The 18223-nt window shown below is 38.9% G+C and overlaps 1 protein-coding gene across 1 annotated transcript; it reads right to left on the bottom strand.

The window, feature by feature from the left end:
• Positions 1–2245: 2245 nt before the first annotated feature.
• Positions 2246–17893, bottom strand: sae1 (SUMO1 activating enzyme subunit 1). Its single transcript, XM_018665591.2, has 9 exons — positions 17671–17893; positions 17023–17134; positions 16264–16437; positions 12254–12399; positions 11501–11600; positions 10756–10861; positions 5655–5799; positions 4337–4406; positions 2246–2584 (listed from the first exon to the last, which is right to left on the bottom strand). Exons 1-9 carry the CDS (start codon positions 17769–17771, stop codon positions 2492–2494), a joined length of 1047 nt encoding a protein of 348 aa, XP_018521107.1. The 5' UTR covers positions 17772–17893; the 3' UTR covers positions 2246–2491.
• Positions 17894–18223: the final 330 nt, after the last annotated feature.

The following is an 18223-nucleotide window of genomic DNA, read 5'->3' as shown; positions in this document are numbered from 1 at the left end:
CAACAGACAGCATCACATATCCTCATTTAAACTCCTCCGCAGAATGAGCCAATCATGCAGTCCCGAGAGCAAAATCTGGGATCCGATTGGCTGCAACAACAGGCAACTTGGTGTTTGCTGCTAAGTGGAGGCCAAAACAGAGAGAGTGACCGCACAGCAGGGGCACTGGGTTGGGATTTAACTGAGTGTGTGTGTGTCAGACAGAGCGAGACTATATGAACAAGAAAGAACATGAAAGGAAGAGAGGGAGAGAAAAATGAGAGAAGAAAGAGAAAAAGAATGCAGAGAGAGAGAGAGAGGGAGAGAGAGATAAAGTGTAGTGAAGTCAGCATGTAGTCTTGAGTGCATGAAGAGTGGAGTGACTGTGTGTGTGTGGGCAGATAAGAGTTTGGGTTTAATTAAAGGGGCAGAATGAGCTTAAAGGGACGTTCCATAATTAATCTCCTTTCCTAATCCCAGGAAAAGAGCAGTGGCACTCTAGTTTCATTCAAAGCTCTGCTTGTTTTGGAGTTCTGCAGTCCTCAATCAGCAGCAAACACCACACCACTCCAAAACATACTTGTGTTCCTTCATATGGAGTTATTTCTATCATTTTCCAACCAGCATGTTATTTGTTCTCTTTTATTCTCCCTGTTCTCAATCTCTTTCTGTGTTGAACTGACAATGAACCCAATGAGCGAATGGACCCAATCCTGTCTTAATTGTCACTCATTTCTGCAGCAGCCAAAAGAATTGAAAGTCAGAGAATAAAGATATTAGTTCAGGGTATTTATCATTTGGTGACTGATTCATGCTTCCTAATGCCAAACTGACTGCACAGTGTGATCGGTTTTGGTTATTGTGTAGAGGAACATGTGTGTTGCCCCAAAGTTCCTCAGTCACCACAAAAAGAAAAGTTTCTGGTTTGCTTTCATTAGTGTAGTCTCTGTGTTGGCCTCCTACATAAGCGTTCACACTACAAATTATACTGAGCTACATGTTTGGGAATCAGATCTGGTGTCTGGAATCAGTCTGGGAGCATATATCTGTAACTCATCCAAAAATTATTATCACAAATTAATTCACTTCAAATTTAGCCCGTTTTGAGTTTCAACAACTAAATTTCAGGTCCAAATTGTGATCGGAACTTTCGCTGTTCAGTATCTGAATTTAAATTGAAAGTTTTCGTAAACAGCAGAGTGAATCAGCAGCCACACTGCTTTTACACAATCTGCTGTTGCTGCAGACAACATGCAGCAGTCAGCACTTGCAGAGGTTAATCTGCATCGAAATAAATCTTCTTGTTTTTTTTTTCCATCTGAGACACATCTCTGCAGTTCAGGTTCCACAGGACTGGCAGGTTAAACAGGTTCAACCACCTGCCATGCCCAGGGGCTGAGGTCAGACACGGGACCATGCTGGTTTTCCCCCTGTATTGCTCTGTTGTTGCTGCCTTATTTGGGAGGATAGGAAAGGAAATGCTTTGAGTTTGTCTTGAGGTTCATTTGAATGCCTGCCCCCGCCCCTTTCAGTCACTGAGACACCATACAGCCATGTTTGGTTTGATGAGTCACATGCCAGGCGGTGAGAGGTTATTACCAAATACAGTCATACATTCTGCTAAACATCATATGATCTATCTACTGTCTTTCCCCTAAGATCTGCTGCACTGATTTGTTGTATTAGTTTGATTTGATTACTTCAAGCCAAAAACTTTTTCTTAACAGGATTTTTGCATAATGTGTATCCTGTACATATTGAAATCAAAGATTCTATATTTTATGGCTGCAAGTTTACATCAAATGGAAAATTAAACATGTCTTTTTTTTTTTTTTTAAGAAACAGATTTCAGTGTAATACACCCTGACTTTTCTGACATCTTTGGAAACTTTGAACCCCCACTGGGATATAAAATTTAAATCCTGCTTATCTGCACAACATGAGCTTGTAGTGATGTAAATGACATAAAGGTCTGTGGAGAGGAGGAGGTTAATTATTTCTTACTCACTGGAATAGTTTCTCCCATGATTAGATTATGAGCTATGTTTATTTGTCTTCAGTGTTTGATTTTCAAAAAAATACCATGCTGATGCAACACTGCAGCTGAAGTCCAAGATTTCACAATTTCCCCATTAGCATGTGAATGCAGCATAATATGACTACAAATGGGCAGATACTCCAGGTATGGATTATCATCAAAATCTGGCATTCATGCATAAAACAACACTGTTGTTAGGTTTCATATATCCAGAGACCTGAGGCAGAATCATTTTACTACACAATGTTTTATTAGCAAATGTAAAAAACTCCCACTGTGTGCTTAAGAAAGTGACTGATTCTGTGGGAAAATGGATCAAATGACAAACAAAAAAATAACAACTGATAAATTTTATGATTAGTGGAGCATGTACTGATATAAATAATCTGACGGCACAAACTAAGGAGAAGGCAGAAGTTAGCTGGACTTGTATATGTGTGTAAAACCGTCCTGTGCACAGGTAATGAGAGGTGTTCAGTTTGGTCCAAAGTAGTCGACCATGCCGTTGCCTTTGCGACCATCGAAGAAGAAGTAGTTCCGGTGCGGAGCGTCTCTTTGGGAGAGAGCCTGAAGCGCAAAACACAGGAAAAAAAAAAAGGAGATAGGGAATAAATGACACCTTTCAAAGCTGTTTTTTTAATGAATTGTTTGAGTTATACTGTGACAGTTATAACTGTCAAGGTGACTAAGTGAAGGTTTCAATTTACCAACCAGTACGACCTGAAAGAACAGTTTTAATACCAGTCTCCGGTCTTATTGTGGCCTCCAGGTCCATACATCGCCTGTCTGTCACACTTGAACTTCTTTAGTAGTTCAGAGTTCAGTTGTGTGTGTGTGTGTGTGTGTGTGTGTGTGTGTGTGTGTGTATGTGTGAGTGAGTGAAATCCGTCAGATTCACCCGGCGAGACATCAGTCGGCCAGTTGCAGCGGGTTTCATCATCACCATCACAGAGACGGCAGGTTGGCCTCGTGCCAACATAATGCAGTCTGTGTCTGACTCTGAACTGTCAGTCCCCACCCCCCACCCTTCTGCCCCCAAACACACACACTCTTACCCTGACCTGAACTCCTCTGTTTACCTCAGCCTGAGGCTCAGAGAAAAATGATTTCTAATCCTCTCAGTGTTGGAAGTGAGATCTTATTCAGGTCACGCGCTGACAGAGCAGCCCATTTTCTCTATATTTGTGTCAGACTTTGCGCATTAAATAATGATACTGACTATGTCTGTGAGATGAATCCTAATAATTCTAATGAACTTAGTAAACATATTCAGTCTGTGGATCTCATCAGAGCAAACTGATGAACTTATACAAATGACTTTCCAACAATGAGCTGAGTTTGTTTGAGCTTGTTGAAATTCAACAAAAACAAGCTCATCAAATTCACACTGGCACATTTCATAGTAAAACATGAGATAAGAAACTTTATTCTTCAAGATCTTGTCAATTCATGAATTCCTGATTAAATCACATAGAAACCAAGGAGGGGATGACTGATAGGCCCATCAGTGATTGAATTTTCACAAAACATATGAGTGATGCATGTTATTACTCAGTCTGGGCATTTAAAAACAAATCAGTGTTGATGCATAAATAATAGTATGATCTTTGTCTTTATATATTTACTACAATATCTATATTCATCTTAGATATGTACATTCACTATTTCTAATTATTTAATTTACAGTAAAATTCACAGATCAAAATGTATTGATTTTACTTCAACTGTGATCTTTGAAGATGAAGTTTATTGATCAACTGTAAAACATCCTGCTACAGTACATATCTTTGTCATGACTCCAAAGACCAACTTTCAGTATGAATGTATGAGAGGAGTATTGGCCTCTTTTACTCTCTAATATCACCAAAAGTTCCATATGGGACAGACTCTAAAGTATATCAAGTACTGTATATACAAACAGTGTAAAGAATAACTGTTCATTCATAGGTTTGTTTTCTAGTAATGGTCCCATTACGGTCTTGGAGGTTATTATGTTGTTCAGCTTGAGGACAGAATAAATCGTTTCTCCTATTGAGAGGCTGGTGCCAGAGTGTCACACTGTGTTTCGCTGTGGTCACAGTGAAAATCACTTCTACACAGAGCAGGGTCACTGCTGTTTTCCTGGATCTGACCCAGAACCAGCTGAGTGGCCACCTGTCAGCTGACTGACTCCCTCCCTCCATACATCAGACCGGTCATCTTCATTATTTACCACAGCAGAGTGAATATCTTAAGATGCATCAGAGGCAATAACTTTAACCTTTTCAGAGTGTTTCCAGAAGAACTGGTATAAAAGCTTCCTGATGTTCACATGTTTACCTTGACAACTTCCTGTCCCAGAACTCCTCCCATGACAGCGCACACTGGAGACATCTCAGAGAAGCAGTAGCTGAGGACAGACAATACAAGGAAACATTTACCATTGTGACAAAACAAAAAGTGTGATGTTAAGGAAGTGAGAAACTAAGAAAATGACTGGCTCCAGAGCCACTAATGTGAAAAATCTGGGTATGTTGTGCTGTCTAGTGACGCCACCATTATTGTGGCCATGGAGCTGAACTAAATGGCTTTTCACTGTCAATAAGGCATGGATGTTTGAGTCAATCGGTGTCTGCAATCGTCCCACTCCCACAGATGATGGTACAGATACAGTTAATGTAGAGCTACTCAGTCTCAAAACACTAGTGTAAAATTGGTTATGACACAGACAGGGGAAAAAATAACATTACATGGCTACTACTATCTGACCTCCACAGTATGGATGCAAAAGAAAAAGCTCTCTCCTGCATTAGATGAAATACATATTTTCATGTGTGGGATCACACCTAGGAAAGTTAAGTACTGAATATCAGAAGATCTGCAGATGGCAGACTTTAAGACCAACTATTGGCCCTGTGGAGGCAGGCCACTTGGTCTTTATCGATCCTTGGTTAGGGAGTTGTGGAGTTCACTTTACATGTTTTTCCCCCATGTTTTTTCATAGTTGAAGGTCACTGTTAGAGTGGGTGACGACAGCACAGTGCTGTAAGAGTAAAACACGTCTAGCTGTCTATTAAAACTGGACTAAACTTTGATGAGAGGTGTACATTTTTTGGATTAGAACCTTTATTCAAACTGGAATTTCTTAGATTATATTTCCACCTTATGGTACAGAGGGTTGTAAAAAAAAAAAAAGACCCTGCAGTTAATTGCAAAAGTAGTTATAAAGTTACAAATATTACAGTGCCTTTGGGCACATTTACAAGTGAGATTGCAGGAATGTTGGATTGTTGATTAGTATGTGCAGTAGTTATTTATCCCCACAAAGTGGTCCACAAGTCAGAGGGCATTTCAGACAACAGGTTAAACTGGGACAGCTGTGTCTCAGTAGGACACAGACATACTTTGTATAGGGTCACAGCAAACTACTGAATTATGAAAAACATCTTTACATTGGAAGAAATGACACTGATGTAAATTGGTGTTATGGGTGGTGTGATGGGTGTGGGTGGATAAGTGTTTCTGAACCCTTCTGTTAACTTTAAGCTTCTTGCTATAGAGATACTTGAATTGCACATGAGCTTCCACCTCCTGTCTGAGTGAATTATCCACTCAGTATCTCACATGTTTAAAATTAAAGCCACAAGATACTTTGTACCTGATGAAGTCATCATTCAGGAGGTCACTGCTGACTGCCAAGGACTCTAGGACATCATCACGGATCTGTCTCAGGAGCTGACTGTCTGCTGCAAAGGACTGTGGGTCGGGGTCACGGCCCTTGTCTGTGCGAAACTTCAACATAACTGTGGGGAAGGGGGGAAGACAGAAAAGAAAGAGGAAGATATCAGGAAACAGGAGAAACAAACAGAGGGAAAGAAATGACAGTTGAGAGGCTGGAAACAAGTCTAAACCATTTTTCTAAAGCAATATTTTCCATATAATCTATTGCACTATTGCCATTTATAATTTCATCACGCTTTCAAGTGACTTCCACAGTGAATTATCATCTTATGGAAAGACAACATCTCATCTTGACTGCTGCTCCCTTTGAAACAGGATAAGATCGGTATGTGGTTGCACCATCAACCATCTCATCCGATTAGGCCTACGTTTCCCCACATCAAGTCAAGAGCGTGCACACACAGATTGATGCATGCAAAGATGCACACGTACACCTGCACATGTTCAGCAAAGAAATATTAGGGTGGAAAAAAAACTCCTTCCTGTTTCTAAGAGGCTTCGTCAGAACTGACTGATAAAAGAAAAATCAAAAGTGTGCACTTAATTTGGTCATGTGCAATATTTCAAACAGTAACTGACTTCTCCAACTGCGCCACCCAGGCACACACATCAACACCTCGCCCCCATGTTTCCTGTTCGTCCATTAACTTAAACCACATGAGGAAGTAAAGTCCTCCCACGGCCATTTCCACCAGTGTGGCTGGCACACACACACACACACACACACACACACACACATATACACACATAGCGTGAATCATTTTCACACCTCAGCTCTGCCCTTTATCAGAGAAACTTTGCTAGTAGAAAGTTAAAGACTGGCACAAATGGCATCACTCTCAGGTCTGCGCCAGGCAGGAAATCAAACTGAATTTCATCACAGAATATAATAATGTGTACATAGATGGAACAATGATAGTATCTCTAAACCTACTCATGAAGATGACAGAAGAAGGGAAATATTCAAGATGGTCCTTTATGTCGTAACCTGCATATGAAGGTCAAATAAAATCAACTATTTCTTTTTCCATATATTAAAACAATATCAGTACAGCTAGAGAGAGCAAGTTTGTGTCCATTTGACAGAGCTGGTATGAGAACATCTAAGAGTGACATGCTTTTGAATAGGTTTTATTTTATTCTTTATTCCTAAAGACTGTGATACACAGGAAACTTTTCTTCTGTTGGTTACTTTGTCTAGTCAGACTGTCTATATATTAACAAATTATTTAAAAAGGGGAAATATATAGATCAGAGATTCTAATTGTAATAAGAGAACACACACAGTCACACACCCCACCCGCAGTTCAGATCACCCGACTGTTCCTAGTGAGACAGGAAGCAGTTGTAACAGAGGAAGAGCCACTTCCTCATCGGTCGCCCAAAACAACAACCGCTAGCTCCAATTATAGAAACAGCAAAGGAATAATAACACTGCCTCCTGTCTCACCTTCACTAAAAACAAAAACAAAAAACAACAACAACTAGACTTTGTTTCCACTCAGACATTAGCCTGAAGGAGACTGACGAAAAGGCAAGGCTACAGAGGGTAGGTGGGTTTCAGAGTGGGTAGCTATTAGACTGAAATCTCGACGTCTGGCACAAACCTAAAATTAACCAGCCAAGACGTTCAGAATAAAAATGTACCTGCACATGATGGCTGTCTCTGAGGCAAATTGGCTGCTTAGTAAACAAATGTACCAAACACCCACCATCACATGACTGCATCTGGCTGTTATTAGTGAATGCCTGTCTTATAATGTATTATTTGAAATAAATGGTGTCTATCAGCCAGTCAGTGCTGTTCATATCTGAGCAAGATCAGCTTTGGGTGTGTCAGTAATGACACCCACCTCATACCAGAGTGAATTTCATCTGGTTTTCAGAAGAGAGTTTGTGTCACATTAATAGCTTTAGAAGAACTACACACCTTTAAAAGAATTTAAATTTGAGGAAACAATAAATCCCATGAAACTAATTATATGTGAAATAATGGTTTAATCCTTAAGCCTCTGCAAACGTGTGCACTGCTAAAATAACGGTATCACTTAGGTTGTGTGGATTGTTGGATATGCATCAACATAATAATTTAAAGCGAATAACAAAATTTGCAGTCATTTTAGTCAGTGATTTCATACACACACACACACACACACACACACACACACACACACACACATATATATATGTGTATGAAATTTCCATGTATGTAAAATACTCCTGTATTTTTAACTTGGGCCTTGTATTCCCATGTTGTTCGGTGTATATGATTGATGGGAACAGAAATCTTTGGAATTTCTGCAGTGGCCAGTGAAAATGGTACACCCAGCAACTACGAACAGCTGCTGCAATGTAAACAAACTTACCAATGGAAGCAGCTTCAGTATTCTGCTCGGTAAAATTACGGTTTTTGGCAATTACGGCTGGGTACCGAACTTTGGTTCTTTTATGGCACCGACCGAAATGCTTCGATACTACCCGGTATTGAAAAATGCCTTGTTTTTCGGTGCCAAGTTTTGATACCAAGGAGTTAATCACATGATCAAGATCTGATAATGCTGCCGGTGATTAGCTGTAACATGCAGTAGAGGCATGCAGGAAAAATACTTACGTGGTTACGCCCACACTGAAAATTCTTTGTTGTATATTTTTTAATGTTAGAAAACTGCTTTGAGTGGAAAAATGCCAAAGCTGAGAAATAAAACTCAAGATTTGAACCATAATATGTAATGTAATTTTCTTTGTTAGAATTGATTTGATAAAATTGGTATTGAAAAAAGTATTGTTCAGGAACCAGTATTGAAGTCAAGGTATCAGTACCGGTATCGAACGTTTTTGAATGATACCCAGCCCTATTGGCAATAGACTCTGGCAGTGATAAATAGATATAGATATTTCTGGATAAACAAAAAGGATCTCACTCTTTAATAAAAAAGATGTTTCTATTCTATCCATAGTGTTGTCAGACAACAACCTGAGCCCGTCAGTGGCAAAAACAGCATTTTACTGGACCTACTTTGACATGAATGATTGTCCATTGGATTACACTGCAGTAACTGTATGTCATTCTTGCTCAGTACTGCACTGAATCCAAACATTTTTGTTCCTTTCAATCCTTTATACCCAAAAACATGGGAAAATAAAGCCCAAAATCAGAGTTAAAAGAGTTATCCTTTAATGTTTTTAATTAATACACTGTCATACTAATTTGTGTGGTGTTACACATACACACAAAAAAATAATTATTGCGATTATTTTAACAGCTATTACGAGTCTTTTAGTGGGATTTTTGTCATTTCATATTCACTGGAAAAAAAAAAAGAAATAATAATGTTGTGCTTTTTGCTCAGGTGGGTACCAAACTTGCATCTGGAAAATATGACCTCGATACAAGATGGCACATCACAAAAATGCAAGTGTCACAGTCAAAATAAGACTAGGCTGATATATTACTTTCTATTGCTGCAGTTTGGATATGCTAATCGATCATACATACTGTATTTCCTTATGTCCTATATTGTGGTGCATTCATGTCAAGGCCTCAGTTGTTACCATCAGCAGTGTTTGCTGATGGACAAAGTTGGCAAAATTTGTCAAAACTTGACCAAAAAAAAGGAATTTTATACAGATGTTAGAACTTTTCTATCAGCTGTGTTATATAATTTATGCTGCCTGGGTGCAGGGTCGCTGCATTAGAAGCTCAATTCTTTGTAGTAATGTTTTCATTCTAACTCTCATTAGTTAACAACTTTTTAAATACAAAGATTTTTGTAACTTATAACATACTGCACAATAATTTTTGCTGGATCTACATTTTGCAAAGAAATCCTGATTAATGAAGAACATTATAAATTCTATATGATCTTTAAATATCAATTTTTAATTAACTTGCACAACACCATTGTTCTGTTTCATATTTGTGGCCTATGCATCCTGCTAAAGCTGAATTACATTTTCTTTATTTTCTGCATTTATACACAGAAAACTTTTCAGAATTTACAAATGTAAATAACCATTTTCTGGTTATTTCCTGTTGTTATATGCTTGTTGTCATGCGGTGTAGGTGTCTGGCTGTTCTCTATTCTACGCTCAGTGCACATGACTGGCCATGGACAGCCTGTGATGGAAACTAGCATTAAGTGTTTGGGGATGGTGCAGGGCCAGGTGACAGGAGGGACAATAACAACTCTTAAGAGAAGGTCATCACGCACCTTAAATAACCTGAAAAACAGGAAGGTACAATTTAGATTTATCTAAAGGGTCAAAATGTTTCTTAGGGTTGATGGTTCCTAAATATTTGATAGGTTGTATGCAGTTATTCATGTGCAACTCAGCATAACAATATTGTTCTTTTGCCACCAAATTGCCGACTGAATTTCACAGTCTTAAAATTACGTGTCTCGTTTTTGTTGTTCGTTGAGGTTGATATTTAGCGCTTTGCCCTTTGCTCAAGAATGACATTTAACAAACTTTATGGACGTGATTTTTCCACGCATGTGCGATGACAACTCATCAGCTAAATTGGAACCAGTAATTTTGCATGCTCATGGCATGTGTTTCAGTCTCACTGCACGGTTCCTACGCTTTTTCAGTTTCAAATTTCTATGCTTTTTTAGACCTTTCAGGATTCTCTCTTTATGGAAATTCTGTTTGTCTCCTGCCTCCCACACAGAAATTCAGAAGACATCTTGTGTACATCACCGCTCATTTAACTAGTGTCAACTAAAACATATCACTTTCGCTGAAAAACTACCTCACAAAGTGAGGTAAAGTGTGAGTGTGTAGTTTAAACAACAAATATTAATTCCTTACCAAATCTTTATCAAGCTTAAAAAGACATGAGTACTTGAGAAAACACGCGGTGCTTTGTAATTTTAAGGCAAAACATTTTTAAAGCAAAAAAAAAAAAAAAAAAAGAAGAACTTAACAACTGTCAAAGTTAATTTTCACATTTGGAACCTACCACGACTAAACCATTAGTATTTTTACTTGCTTTATAAAATGACAGTTTAAAATACCGTGAAGCAGGAAGTAGTCCACTGGTGTTCGCTTCAGACTGGCTTTGGCCTTCTCAGTTGTCCAGTCAACCTCCAGAGCTTCCTTCAGAGTGCAGAAACTGGCCGTCTGATTGGTTAGAGATTTTTTTTTTTTTTTTTAATTAATGTCATTGGTAGAACAAACATGAAACAATTCCTGGCAATATTCCAGTAAGGAAAAACATTTTACTTTGATTTGTTTAGATTTGTGATCATATTGTCAAAAAAAAAAAAAAAACCTAGATAAATAATATAATATATAAAAAATACCTACAAAACCTATTTTAGGACAAATGGCAGAGGTCATTTCATTTTGGGACTTGTGGGGAGAAAGAAAAGACAGCCTGATTTCACAAATGTTAAAAAGTGTGTTGAGAATATTTTTCCATTTTGTGTAATTTCCTCATTATATTCCACTACTACCTTAACATGATTGGCGATCCGTACAGGGTGTACCCTGCCTCTCGCCCAATGTCAGCTGGCATAGGCTCCAGCCCCCCCACGACCCTTAACAGATAAGCGGTACAGATAATGGATGGATGGATACTACCTTAACATTTTCAGTTGAGTACACCCAGTCTCTGTTTAAAGGAAGTCATTTTACTCACCATCCATACAGCAGAGCCAAGTTGATGGAAAATATCTTTTTATACACTCTGACAGTTCTATGGCTAGTAGGATAAAATAGAAAATATCTGGCAAAGAAATAAGGCCTTCATCCACCTACCTTTTTCACCATGGTGGTCTCATTGGGGTCGACTCTAGCTTTCTTTGCCTCTGGGCCATCGTTAGAATCTCCAGTCGGTTTCACTACTTTAGGTTTCTCCCTAAAGAGAGAGAGAGAGTAGGGGAGAGAGATATCCTATATTATCAGCAAACACAAGTCTAATCTAAGTATAATCTGAGAAACCAAGTTCACAAGAAAGTTTTGTATTAGTTTTGTATTATGGTTGGAGCAGTGTGTTCACATACTGCTCATGTGCAACCATCTGTTTCATTCATGCTACAGTAGCTGTAGTGAAACTGATGCTAAAAAACAGTAGTAAACAGTGTATGGTTGTTTGACCAGAAGATAAACAATTACAATTCTACCTGTCATATGCCATAAAACTGCTTTGTGACCATAACTGGAATTCAAAAATTAAATCTCCACTATGAAAAACTGAAATGAGTCTGTGTTTTTTTTTTTTTTAAATCACATTTCAATGGCACTTTTGGGGAGCATGTGGGCATTTATCAAAACCTTATCATTACATTATGTTCATAATGTAATATCATAAATTGTTGGAATGCCCAGTAGAAAGGGAAACAATCAGTTATCAAAATTCATGGCACCCTGTCCCAGCCCAGCCCTGCTGCAGTTCTCCTGAGTAAGGCACTTAATCCACAGCAGCTCCCATATTTGAAAAATGAAACTGTGTGACTGTCACATGAGCCGCGCCATGTTGAATCCACACTTTAAACTGCTGCCCACACTCACTCGACGTAGTTGTGTTCCTGTCCGAGGTTGCAGAACATGTAACCATAGTAACCATAGACGTCCCCACAGAAGACCCTGATGTTGCGCTGAGAACAGAGCTGGTCGACCCGCACCATCAGGTCTCTGGAGCAGCCTGTCAGACACACCTGAGGGAAACAAAAACAAAAAGGGTGGGAGGCTCGAAGGTTAGCCGTCTTTCTTGTTTTGAAATAACCGTAATGCAGAGTTTTCTGGTCTGGTGCTGGATACGTGGCTACTTCGGGGATGAGAACCTGGAGGTTAAGGGACAAAGTTAACCATTGTTAAAACTGTTTCTTCCTCAACAGGCAGTGAACATTTTGTTCAGGGGAGTTTTACACTGTATAACACTGTATCAGTACAAAAAAAAAAATGCTTTCAGCTCAATAATCTACAGTTGCTGATAAGGGTCCATTCTATCTAATTTCAATTTCTTCACTGTCCCAAAACTACTGTGAACCAGAAATACATGTAAATGTGGTTTTATTTGAAGCTTCTGTGGCTTATATTCAATTTTTTTGTGTCCCAATATCAACAATGTATTGTTAAAGGATTTTCTCCAAGACATAAACTTGAGAGCTCTGAAGCAAACACTGCAGTGTCCAAGAGACTCATGAGCCAAATAACTAAGGTGCTACATTTATTTTTCTTTTTTTTTTTTAAAGCATTTGACAAAGAAACAGCCTTCTCTGTTTCTATAAATATTTGACTCCTTCACCGTATGACCAAAGATGGATGTTTATGGATGTCTTCTTGTCAGTGAGATAAAGTTTCCTTATTTACAGTAAGTTTTGTACTTTTTATACCTTTATGCAACTTTAACCTCTAAAAATGAAAATTTGTGAAACTGAACTCCCACCGTGTTGGTCTGTGTCACACCTTCTCCCCCTCTACCACCCTGCTGTTTTGTTTCTGTGCTGTTACTCACTCATTTCCATTTTCATTAACAGAACAATAAAAGTGCTTGCGATAACAGAAAATATCAAATGACATTGTCTTCCATTTAATCCCTTGGGGACACACAGACTTATTTTACTTCTAAAAATTGGCTGCAGTCCTTTAAGAAAAAAAATAATCATCAGCCTGCTGGGTTCTTGGAACAACAAAACAACTGAACATTGACTGGTCAGCTGCCAAACTGACTGAGACACACCTACAGCAGCTGAACGATCAAACAAGGATAAAGTCAACAGTAACACAGTGTACTATGGTAACGCCAGGGTGGACTGGTGTCTGACTGTAAACAACTGACCAGGGGGCTGGGTCCACCTTATCCTGCTGACCCAGTCCAGCACACCCAAAACACCCTCAGCTCACTGATAAGACATCACTGAGCTGAGCCCCACACAGCAGCAGGCAGACCAGGGTCAAGGACCAGTTTTGCCAAATACGTTTAAGGATGTTAAGTGTCTTAAGATGACAGATTGTCAAGATTTGCCTATATACCTATGAGAGACAACACAGTAGGATTTCACTATCTGGAACACATATAGAGTCTAAAGACAATTCTATCAGACAAGTAAAAAAATTCTCAGTTTCATCTTTGATACAAAGGGAAACAACTTTTAAAAAGGCGGAGACATCCTGGCAGATATGCAAGATCAGCCATTAACCTCCACCTTTTTCCTTCCTAGAAGTGATATGCAAGCATTATCTGACCCAGAGCAGGCGCGTTATTAAAGCATGAGAAAAACAAGGAAGTGATGGGAGGAAAGCAGGAAAACTGGAATCTCCTTTTTGAAAGGATAAGAATCTTACTATGAATCATGTGGTCTTACATCAACACTGCAATAACATATTAGCTGAATTAATACAGGTTATTTCATATGAGACATTTTCGGATTTATGTGTTTTTGGTTTTGTTTGTTTGTGCTCTTCTCACAAGACAACTAGTGGAAAAAGGATTTTTAAAAATTTCAAGGTGAATTTTGAATGTGTAACAGTGTTGAATATTTATTGGCTTTTTATCATATTATTATATTATTTTGTGGTATTTTTCTGTCCTTTCTTGGAGGAAACCACAACAAATTTATGCATGAAATTTTTAACAATTGTACTATAAACAGGCAAATATATTGACAAATGAGATTAGTAGCGAGTCATCTGTATTCTGCAAGTAGCAGATGGATGGTGTGTGTTTTTCTATTGTATTCACTCTCCAGTAATTAGGCCTCTCATATGAAAACTGTAACCACACTCCAACCACTCCACTTTAATCAACCTCCATCTTCCTGCTGAGCCACACACAGATACATCCATGGAAGCAGATAAAAGTGGTAAGTGGTCCACAGCAGAGAGATAGACCCCCCTCTGTTTTTTTAGTTTTTATTTTATCGCTAGCCTTTGAAATTGTCCTGCCTTCTCTTTTCTGACCCTCTCTTCCTCCCTCCCTTTGTCCTACTAACATCCATCTCATCCTGTCCTCACTTCACTTCGTCTGACTGATATCATCCTCGTCTTCCTCCCATCCCATTCCGCCTCCCCCCTTTTCCTGACCCTCACTTAGCACCCCCAGAGGGAGGAAGACTGCAGACAAACCAGACGCAACGCGACGGTAAAAAAAAAAAAAAAAAAAATCACTCTGTTATTCTTCTGATGCTGCTGAAATACATTCTTCCCTTCAGTGATGATAAAAGAGATCCAGTATATGTGTGTGTATATAGCTGCCTGTGGAAAGGAATGTTAACTGCTCAAGTAACTTTTATCGTGTTGCCTAAAAGATAAAGACAATCACCCATTTATTGCTCAATCTAAACAAAAACATAATCACAATGTTCTTTACAATATATTGTACCATTATGCCATTATATTTTACCATGGGTAAAATTAAATTCCCACTACAAGGGATCAAAACCTTTACCCTGGGTTTACACAATATCAGGCATGTAAGGAGAATAATTTTGCTAATTAGCAATTTTGCCTTTATTTTTTAAGTCAGGTGATACAATCAAAAAATTCAAGTTCTGGTAACCAGAGTTTGAGTTATGATGCAATTAAACTTTGTATCACCTCAACATGGTGACTCTATTCCAGCAGACAGGATATGAAATGCAGTATTGGCACCCTTAAAGCAGAATTTAAACTTTAATAGTGCTTGAGGATATTCACATCCATACTGGATAAACAGCTTAGGAATTGTAGCCTTTCTTTTACGCAGTCAGGGCTTAAATACTGTATACACTCTAAACTTTAAAAAATGTAAATGTGGCACTTGAACCTGCCTATTTTTGTCCTAATACTTCTCTCAGTACTTACTCTAATTAACCATTTTGAATGACAGTTATTTATTAAGCAAGGTATTACATGAATGTAAAGCTTTCAAAACCAACAAGGAACTCTGCATTTTGAATTTTCTTAGCAACAAGTGAAGGTACAATTAGTACCATTCTCCACCCACTGAGCACTTCAGTGAACCCTGCAGGACCATATAAGGTAAACTCAGGCCTTAAACCAGCAACTGTTGTCATTATGTGATTATCAGGCTAATTATATCACAAGGCAGTTGTATGAAAGACTGTATGTTATGTAACCACTACTACTTCCTGAAGAATGAAGCCAAGCCGATCCAACTGCTGCAGCAACACTTTATAGAAATCACCTTAATGCAGGTGTTTTGGTCCTGGGGCCTGACAGAGCAAACCATGGAGATGTAGGATATGTGTGATGTGTGCTACAAGCGACATCTAGTGATCACACTCAGTGATACAGGCCTGGCTGCTCACATTAGTTTGGAGCATCTGAGAGGAAACAGTACTACTGTGCAAAAACACTGACGCAAAACAAAATTCAGACAGGACTGTGAAGATGCACATCACTAGCAAACATTTTCAATCTCCTTTAACATGTGTCAACATCTGCTTTCAAGAAAATACACATGGTGTATAATTCAGCTTAGCTGTCAAATGTCCCATTTATTTGCTGGTATTTTAGCATATCTCAAGATAGCTGTCTTTCAGTTATCCAGTCTATGTTTGACTGTCATTTCCACTCACCGCATCGAATTGCAGAAAGAAGTCATCTGGTTTGTCTTCAATTCTGTCAGTGTCAGCGTGGACCTCCACCATTGGGTTGAGGTTTTGCGCTCGCTCCAAAGAGGCCTGAGCCCGATTCTGACCCTGAGCTGTCACCGGCACCAGGAACTGAGCTCGACATGACTCCTCTGACACCTAGTGGACACACAAACAGGGTGAGTGTTGTGTTGTATTTGTAAAGAATTTCCTCACAGGTCCCATACACTCAATATGCAGCTTAAGGCTCTGTCTGGATGCGATTAAGCAGAAGTTGATTTATACTATCTATCCTGTAGACATTCATCTCAACTGGAAATTCTGTGCCACCATTCTTTAATTTGTTTTTTCAACTATGTATTAATTATTTTGTGACACAGGGCGACAAAGGGCAAACACATGTGTGCTAAAAATTCAAAATTATTTTTAAAATATATAAAAGCAGAATGAAGAAAAATACCCTGTTTCTCATCACTGGCTGGTAACAATTATTTAAAGCTATTACTTTGCCACAGGCACCATCTAGTGGACATGCGTAGTACTGCAAAGACTTCCGCTGCCACACAAGGATTTCAACCACTTCATAATTTTTATGGGCAGACAATCAGACAGATGTCTACTTGATAGCTGAAAACAAAGATTCCTAGATTTAAACTAAAGCTGAAATCTTGTCTGTGGGTAGCAGTGTGCTCTGAGGATGACAGATAAAAGCGAACACCTGTGTGTATTGTACAGTATTTGTACCTGTTCATGATCCAGCAAAGTGAGTCCTTTCACTCCAGCCAGGATCAGGTTTTTGGCCACTTCAGCCCCCAGACCACCTAAACCTGCCAGCAGCACACGGGACCCTCGCAACCTGTTAAAAAGAAAACATGTGCAGACAAAATGCAAACATAAGTGAAGATGGGGAGACGAGTTCGGCAACAACACAAAGGTAGACTACAACAAATTACAACTGAAAGCAAAAGGAAGAGCAGGGTTTAAGGGGTCTGTGTATTTCAATAACACTGAGTATTACAAGAGTCCTGTGATTATTTACTTTATAAATATATAAATAACGTGTAAGTTGCAACAATTAATCTGTTGAACTATCTGCCTCTTCCTCATTTACCTCCAGCTTGAGAAAAATATTCGGACTGTTTTACTCTCGCTGCAATATATTGTCCACTGTATGGACAATGCAAAGGCCACGACCTTACAAATGTACCGATAATCCCAAAGGATATGCGCTACATAATAATTACAACCATCAGTGAAACAGAACTGCCCGCAAATTAAAATAACAGCTCTTGTTAATTCAAACACTTTGGCCAACACTGGTGCAGCAAAAGTGCGACAAGTCAAACCCTCCGCTGCACCGATTAGCCTGGTGGGCTAACTAAGCTAACTAACCTCTTCTGGGCATCCAGACCCCACAGTCGGATCTGGCGGTCGTACTGAGCCGCTTCCTCCTCGCTGATAACCGGGTCCTCTCTCTCGATCATATCGATCATTTCAGTTCACTCTAAAGACGGTAATTTCTGTGTAAAATAACCGTATTTTACAGCTACAGATGCAGATGTTTCAAATGCCGCGATAGTCCCGCTGGATGGGCGCTGGATGATGACGTTGACAGAGCGAAACAAAAGATATGATTTCGTGATTTGAAATGCATTAAACTTTTTTAAATAATCGCCATTGATTTCTGAACATTTTCCACTGGAGTTCTCGTTTATCCAACCTAGTACATAGTCGTTTATTCTACATCAGGAATTTCTTCGTCGCCGTGTTAGTTTAGAAGTTTATAGCTGTTTGTAAATTAAACAATAGTCAGGTCCCAAATATTACTGGCTGTTAATATACATATGGAGCAGTTAGCACCTCAGTGTAACTTTAAGATCATGAAAGTAAACATTTAGCTTTTGTTCTGTAAGCTTTACTTTATCGGACAACTGGGGGCAGCAAA

This window comes from Lates calcarifer, linkage group LG21 (assembly GCF_001640805.2).
Source record: "Lates calcarifer isolate ASB-BC8 linkage group LG21, TLL_Latcal_v3, whole genome shotgun sequence".
NCBI lineage: Eukaryota > Metazoa > Chordata > Actinopteri > Centropomidae > Lates > Lates calcarifer.
Note: the sequence above shows the minus strand (reverse complement) of the source record. Positions and strands in the feature narration are given on the sequence as shown.